This window comes from Kogia breviceps, chromosome 8 (genome assembly GCF_026419965.1).
Source record: "Kogia breviceps isolate mKogBre1 chromosome 8, mKogBre1 haplotype 1, whole genome shotgun sequence".
Taxonomy (NCBI): domain Eukaryota; kingdom Metazoa; phylum Chordata; class Mammalia; order Artiodactyla; family Physeteridae; genus Kogia; species Kogia breviceps.
In genome coordinates, this window is record NC_081317.1 from 30,370,788 (window position 1) to 30,378,853 (window position 8,066).

Genomic DNA, 8,066 nt, shown 5'->3' on the forward strand with positions numbered 1-8,066 from the left:
CTAATAAACAGAATTCAGTACTTAGCCCTGTATTATAAAAATGGACCATACAAAACACTTATATTTCCATGGGAATAAACATATGCTAATTAGTTAGCATATATGGCTCACGAGACGGGCACATGGTACATTCAACAAGAGAAGAAAATAGTGTGGTCACCTTTTAGTTGCATGGGTTTGAATCTAAGCCAATTATATTACTCCATTAACTCTGCCTAATGAAACCAATATGGAATTAACATGAGATACACATTTTAGAAAGAAATGTGTATCTGTCACTACCTCAGTAGGTAAATTTGAGGTATTAACTTTGGAGAAACAATACAAACTCTCAGAAGAAAAAGTAGTAGGGGGAGTGAAGAGAAAGAACTGTAGGAGCTGAATGTTACTTAAATGTAAATGTTAACTGCATCCATGTGCAGAATCATTATTTGAAGGTCATGGGAACAGAATTTAGTTAGCCTCAAGTGGAGGTTTGGGTGTGAAAAAGTCAGAACTTTGGGGGTAGAAGCATGCTTTGACTCCATCCTGTATGTACTGTTGTATTAAGCTTTTATTATGTAGTGATAATACACATATGGTTTCCAAAAGTGGGTAGCTAACTATCTTATTTTAATGGATTTCCCTGATTGAAGGAAGTTGGTTCCTTCCAAGCTAATGAACCTATGTGTTTATGTTTTGAATAAAGAGTATACTGAAATAAAACGACTATGCTACTCTCAGGGGTTTGATCATATCAGTGGTATGTCTTTCCATTCAGGAGTTGTGGCAGGATGCTATCAAAACCATTATTTACTAATCAGAGGTTTCATATGAAAGAAATCAGTAGCTCAAAAGAAAGTGGGCAAAAACATTTTGCTGCTCCTGCTCTAAAAGCAATTCTGATTTGTCTGATTGTGTGGACAAGTCCACTCTCTTCTAGAATCCTTTAATCGTGCACTGGCACAGTCAACAAATCAGGTCACTGGGCATAGATTCTAATAAGGACAGTGGCTAAATTAAGTCCATTTGATTTAATGTGTAAAATGACTTCATCATTCTCTTATATCTAGAAAGTTTTAAAAAAAATCACATCATTGTATTAGAGAAAGGTCTACTTTTCAGAAGCCAGGGGGAAGATCAGTTATTATTTTTGCTGAAAGCAGATGGTGGTCATATCCTAAAATTACATGTTACAGTGACTTGACATTCAGCTGGACATTTTAAATATAGGACATTATAGAATGACATTTAAATTATATACTAAAAGTAAGACAGGTTAGATATGTTTGAATTTAAAACACAAAGATAAATGAAAGAAAGTGTCCTCAGTTGGCCAAACTAGATCTGAGTTAATAAAATAATCCCTCCCTTTCAAGATGTGTGCCATGAAAGTAACAATGACAACAGTGATTTAAAATACACTTCTGAATTGAAATACAGAAGTAAATGTGCTTGACATAGTATTTATTTTATTGTCAGCTTGCAAGGGTTGTCACTGGAGGACTCTTCGTCCTCCAGTGGTCCTAAAGTTTTGAAATTTACTTACTCTAGATGCTTCTTCACAGTTTCTCTGGTCTCCAAGTTGTAGTGTGCTGTATACTACAAAAATTCATCATGAAGCACAGACAATTTCACTTCTAAGGAACATTAATTTGGGGGAAAATTCTTGCTATTTAAGACTCTTGCCAAACAATCTACAAATGGAAAGGAGTCGACAATGTGAACATTATTGGCATGTATGAAGTATTAGGTAATAAAGAAGCAATGATGAGAAGCAAGTGATGCTGACTCTTGCATTTGTTAGATCTTATTCTGCATATCTATTAATAATGATACACCTTATGGATGCAATTTCATGTTTATAACACTCTGGGCATTGGCAGCATTGTGCACCTGTGTTTTCCATGCCTTCCCATCTGCTGCCTACAGTCATTCAGATTCAGGTGATGGAAATATTTCAGATAAAAGTTAATTAGCCTGCACTCTGCAGATCAAATCTCTACAGTTCAGCATTAAATAGAAATCTTCTGGGCAACTGCTGAAACTAGCCTGAGGCTGCCTTTCCTAAAATTAAAAATATAAGATTCATTTTTCTAGAAAAAGAAACCTTTAGTACTCTCTTTATATTTTACACATAGATTTGATCAAACTTTTCACATATATTTGCTTACTCATTTTATTTTTTTTATCTCTGTATGTATATTGAAAGTGGAAGAGAGATTAGAAATATTTTTTTCCAGCTACAGTGATAGAATGAAAATGATATAGAGTTAGAAATTCTCCCGAGTCTGGACTCTATTATTAGTACACCAACCAATGTTGATCAAGTCTCAGAACTTTCCTCAGTTTCTCAGTTTTTAAAATGGGACCAACACCAACTACCTATTTGTTTCATAAATATTTTGTGCAAGACTCAATAATGCTTGATATTTTACTAAAAAATAATGCACAAAATGCAGAAAACTCCTATTGCTAAAAGGACCCCACCTTCTCTGTAAATATTTATCTTATTAATTGTCAACAGTTAATTTCTCAAATAGCTTCCTTTATTGAAACTATATATATATATATTTTTTAACCCATAGGAAACTAAATCATTATAGTCTTCTTTACTTCTAGATAATTGGAGCAGAAATGGGCTGAGCACAACTAAATATAGCTAGTCTTTGAACCCACATCACATAGAGAAAGAGTAGGGACAAAGAAACAATCCCAAATGAGTCCTCCCATCCATTTTTACGGTATCAGATAATATTTCTAATGCCTTTCAATACCCAAGACTAAATAACCACTCTACCTATTGCTTCTGTACTAATTGCAGATTTCCTGTTTACTCATAGGAATTCAGAGGGAGGTGTTTTCTTCTTTACACCGTCGCCTAAAGCTCAGGGACATCGTCTAAAGAAGACAGAAGGGGCAGGTGCTCTTTCCGACAGGTGCTTTTAGAGTTCCTCAGGGGAGTGAAAGACTGGCAGTCTGGGATCTTCTATGCCCATTTCCCGCGCTAGTCAGTAGAACCTCGAGTGCTCTCCACGCTCCTGAACTTCGGCTTCTATTCAATACTTCCATAGGGTATCCACTAGATTTCTCCCAACTGGTCAAAACGTGAAGATTTTTTCGCATATTCTCCCACTTCCTTACTTCCATCTGCTACTCTACCTCTCATTTTATTTCCACCTGCGCTTTAAAATGTTTTATTTTACTTCGACTGAGATCCTTCTACCTATAACCTACGGATATGGTCCGATCCTTAAACAATATCAGAGTCGCAAAGCCCCACGACCCTCAGGTCTTCATCCGCGTTCTCCTCCTCCGCCCTCCCTCCGCCCCCGCTACCGTCCCGGCCTCCAGCGGTGCCCATGTCCACTGCACGCGCCAGACTCCTCTCACCTGACTCTCCCGCGGAAACTCGTGGCGCACGATGCTGATAACTGGAATGTGCAGGACGGAGCTGACCAAGTCGAGCTCCATCATCTCGCCCAGGCCCTGAGGGAAGGCGAGCAGCGCCGATACCCCTTGCACCACCACGGTGTGACACACGCTCTGCAGAAAGGAGAAAGGGTCACTGCTCCACGGCGAGCTAGGGGAGGAGAAGGGCAAGAGCGGCAGATCGCCCAGGCCCGCCTCGATGGCCATCACTACTTCCAAAGACAGGTTGTAGGGCAGCAGCCCTTCCACTCGGTTCAGGTTGTCCACGGCGAAGAGAAGGGCATCCCGAGGCCACAGGGTCTCGGCCCGGTCGCCCTCCCCGGGCTTCCGTACGCTCGGCGGCCCCCGACCATACAGGGTGCTCCCCAACCAGCGTGCGCCCGGCGAGGGCGCCGGGGGCCGCCAAGTCCCTGGCTCAGGTTCATCTCGCTGGGCGCCTGTCCGGCTGCCGTCCGGGGCGCGGCTGGCCGTGCGGGGGGCCGTGGTCCAGGGCTGCAAGTGCACCGCGCCCACCCTCACCGCGTGTCCGATGCGCTTGAGGATCTGGCAGGGTTGCGGGTGCGAGGAGGAGCCGGGCACCCCGGCCAGCACCAGTGCGCAGGGCGGTGGCAGCAGCAGACAGACCCTGCTCAGCAGCCACCACAAACTCAGTCTCCTCATTACTGAGACCCGCAGGGAGAAAGCGCGCCCCCTCCTGACCCCGGCTCTCCCCCGGGCAGCCGCCGCCTAAGGTCTCCGCCCCCAGGTTCCGCTGGCAGCTCACTCCGCGCGGCGAAGCTGTCCTAGGAGCTGAAGCGGACTCCGGGCCATCCAAGTTGGAGCCTAGCGCGCCCTAGGCAGTCTGGGGACCTGCTCCCAAGTCCCTCCGCCTCGCATCCTCTGCCCGCCCTGTCCCTGCGCTGAGCGGGCGGGCGGCGCTGGTCACCCGCGGCTTGGGCGCTTGATCCCCGCCCGCCCCATCCGCAGGGCGGCTCGGGCACTGCGTCCGGCCCCGCGGGGAAGCAGGACTGAGAAGCGGCTGGGATTCCTAGGGGGCAACGGTGACCGAGGAGGCAAGGTTCTCACTTGGATTCTTGTCTCGCCCAGGCGAGACCCACTTATTTCCTTGGGGTCGCGCAGGAGAAGGCGTTCACGCCCGGGGTGCGGTAAAGCAGCCAAATCCTCCTTGCTCTACCGTCTGCCACCCTCTCGCGGGCTCCCCCAGCGCTGGCTTCATTTTTCTTCTTCCCTCGCTACTTCCTCTCTTCCTTTCTTTCGTCCTCTTTCCGCCCAGTCGCCGCCGCCGCTGGCTTCCCCAGAGGAGCGACGCGACTGGCCAGCAAAGGGTGGTTCTGCTGGGAGCGCAAAGTTCTCCCCGCCTCAGCCGGCGCCTCTCTGCTGCTGAGCCCTGGCGCCAGCCTGTCGCTTGGCTGTGCTAGACGCCCACTGTTGGTGAGATTCCCGGGTGGCGCTTCCCGCGCCCCTGGCAAGTTCTCTCCCCTCCAAGGCTAGGGGTCATAGTTTGCGAAATTCCTTGAGACCTAAGAGGGAGAATTCTGGATTCGGAGTTGCGCCCGAGGAATCTGAAATCCAGTAGGTTGAAAGAGGCCGTGATTTTAAGAAGCTTCTCTTCGATGGCTTGCTTTAACGGTTTTTCTAGCTGAGGGTATTAAAGCAAGAATCATATACACGTTGAATCTCGGCTTCCTGCTCTCTGGCTCATGGGCCTTTGCCATTTTTTAAGGATCCCAGTGCTCTGGGGTTCTCAAAATTATAACAGTGAATTCGAAGCAATTATTTGATCAAGAAATTAAAGAGATTTAAAAATACTTTGAAAGTATATTTTCAAGCACAGTCAACAGCAGTTTGTAGTTTAGACCAAGCGTCCTCCAGATCACTGTTACTAGTAAGTGCTTTCATTTGTGTGGTAATACAATGAGGTCAGTGAGTTATGATTTGATCTTTTCCTCCATGAGCTGAACGATCTGGAGTTAGAAGGAAGGAGAGGGTTAAGGGTAGGCCTGTGGTTTCCACACATACAGTACATTTATTTTATTTTATGTCACAGTTTCATTTAGAAGGAGAGTAGGAGAGAGATCCATGGGGCAGAGCAAGCACCTGGGATCAGGAGTTCTGAATTTCAATAGCACTTCCAGAGAACCATGACCTTGGCGATTTATTTTACCTGACCGAGACCTACTGTTTGGATCCGGTAAATTGTTATGCAAATACAGCTAGCTTTTAGCTCTGGAGAGCTGTTTTGATTCATGAGCTACAGTTTCCATCTTGCTTTAAATCCTTGGGATGAAGAGGCTCTAGGTAAATAAAATTCCCAAGAAGCTTGCAAAGTGAATGTTGTTTTCCTCAGCACAGATCTTGAAAAGTCATCTCAGAGCTAACCTTACCCGACATTCTAATTAGCTCTTGCAAGACTGAGATGCTGGAGAAAAGACTCCCATGAGGCAAAAGTGGAAATCACAGTAGAGTCTGAACCGGAAGGGAAGGATTCTTCCTGAGGCCATAGAGAGGCTCTCATGCGTGGACGCTGGACCTTTCCTCTTGCTCCAGATGATTCCACTGATTGGGATCTGAATAAGAAAACTATCGAATTTTGTGGTCCTTGCCTTACAGGAAGACTGGGAATCAATTAATTGTGTAGTAAGGAGGTGTGTTTGTCTGTCTATGAGTATGTGTGCATGGAGGAATATGACATTCCACATTATGACCATGCCCTCGAGTGATTATCTGAGTACCTGGCATTACATGTATGTTCAAGCCAGATTCCCAGGAGAGTAGTCAGTGATGAAGAACAGTTGGATCTCATCTGTTAATGGCATTCGAGAGCCGCTGTGTTACTAACCCTTTCCAGTCAGGCCCTAACAAGGGTCCTACTGCCCCGTGTCCTTGGAGCCAACAGAACAGACCAAGTTCAGTTTAGAAGCAAAGTAAAGTTTTTTTCTTTGATCAGAGAACAGAGAGGTGCAGGCTCGCACCCCAGAGAACGTACTTTCCCTGACAGGCTACAGGTGGGGCTACTTTATAGGGATCTCGTCAGTGGGGAGGGGCAGAGTCCTCACCGTGCGGGCACAGCTGTGCTGCTTACGTCCCAGGCAGAGCACGCAGGGTCTCTGGGCGTGGCCCGCTGCCGCCATATTGAATAGAGTATCCCGCGTGGTTTCTGCACGCCGCTCCCGAGCAGAGGCGTCAATGCAGCGGTTCCTCCCAGGCAGCTCTGGTCTGAAGTGCTGAGTGTGAGGCCTCTGCACTGGCACCCCATGAGTAAGTGAAACGGGACTAAGCGCCAAGGAAAGAAAGGTTAGACTTTATTTTATTACCCGGGTTCCGTTTTTACTTCCCGGGAATTGTTAATGGGTTCTGCTGGTTCCCGTTGTGTGTTCTTTAGGCCTCTCACGAGTCCTGGACTACCTGGGGGGAATGCCTCCACTGGTTGTTCATAGAATAGAGGATGATTCCCACAGTTCTGAGGAAGTGCTGCCCTGGCTCATGATAAAACTATAGCTAAATCTTTCAAATACTGTTTGAATGGTGAAGAGCAGCCCTTCTTGTGCTTCCTCTTGTTTCTTTCTGGGTTTTTCAGTTATGCTACCCTGATTTCCTTCCCATTTCCTCATGCTGCTTGGTTCTCTTTTTCCATATCACTGTAATCTGAACATCTCTGACATGATTCTTTTTTTCTTTTTCGGTACACGGGCCTCTCTCTGTTGTGGCCTCTCCCGCTGCGGAGCACAGGCTCCGGACGCGCAGGCTCAGCGGCCATGGCTCACGGGCCCAGCCGCTCCGCGCGCGGCATGTGGGATCTTCCCGGACCGGGGCACGAACCTGTGTCCCCTGCATTGGCAGGCGGACTGTCAACCACTGCTGCGCCACCAGGGACTCCCTCTGACATGATTCTTTTCTCTCCTTTCCCCACATCTTCCTTTTTCTTTCCCCTTTTTCACGCTTCAGTGGTCATAATTTTGAAAGCTTTTTAAAGATTCAGTCATCAGTTCAGTGACCATTTATGAAACTCCTGCTATGTGCAGGCATTGCTGTAGAACTGTCCAGGGGAATAGATGAATAAACTCTAGTTCAGAGAAGTTGAGGATATTTTTTTTTCCTCCACAAAGTCACATAGTTAGTGAGTGAACAAAATGCTAACATCGAGCTTATGTTTTAGTGGGAGAGACAGACAATAAAACATACAAGTAAGTAAATGTAGGATGTGTTAGTTGATACTAAGGGGAAAAATAAAGCAGCAAAAAAGAAGTATTATGGAGGAGACTGGGTAGTAATTTTAGGTAGGGGAGCCAGGGTAAACCCCTCTGAGAAGATTACTTTTGAATAAAGACCTAAAGGGAGGTGAGGAAGTGATTCATATGAATACTTACAGCAAGAATTTCCGAGCAGAGGCAACAATAGCAAGTGCAAAGGCCCTGAGGTGGGAGTGTTTTCAGTATGTTTGAAGAGTAGTGACGGGTCCAGAGTTGCTGGAGCAACATGACCCAGTGCAAGAATGACAGCTGGTGAGGTCAGACAGGCAATGAGGAGGCGGCAGACAAAGTAAGCCAATCATTAACTTTGACTTCTACTCTGAAAGGGATGAGAAGGCACTGGGAAGGAGAGAGTTAAGAAGAACTTATGGACTTACGTTTTACCAGGACCACTCTAGCTGCTCT

General features: G+C 46.2%; 1 protein-coding gene across 3 annotated transcripts in view; it reads right to left on the reverse strand.

The window, feature by feature from the left end:
* Positions 1 to 4,774, reverse strand: part of GRIN3A (glutamate ionotropic receptor NMDA type subunit 3A) — a 161,076-nt gene extending 156,302 nt beyond the window's left edge. For all 3 annotated transcript variants that reach the window (XM_059072835.2, XM_067041099.1, XM_067041098.1), the window contains exon 1: positions 3,373 to 4,774. In XM_059072835.2, the coding sequence (XP_058928818.1) occupies positions 3,373 to 4,071 (699 nt within the window). In that variant the 5' untranslated portion in view covers positions 4,072 to 4,774. The remainder of the gene's footprint in view (positions 1 to 3,372) is intronic.
* Positions 4,775 to 8,066: the final 3,292 nt, after the last annotated feature.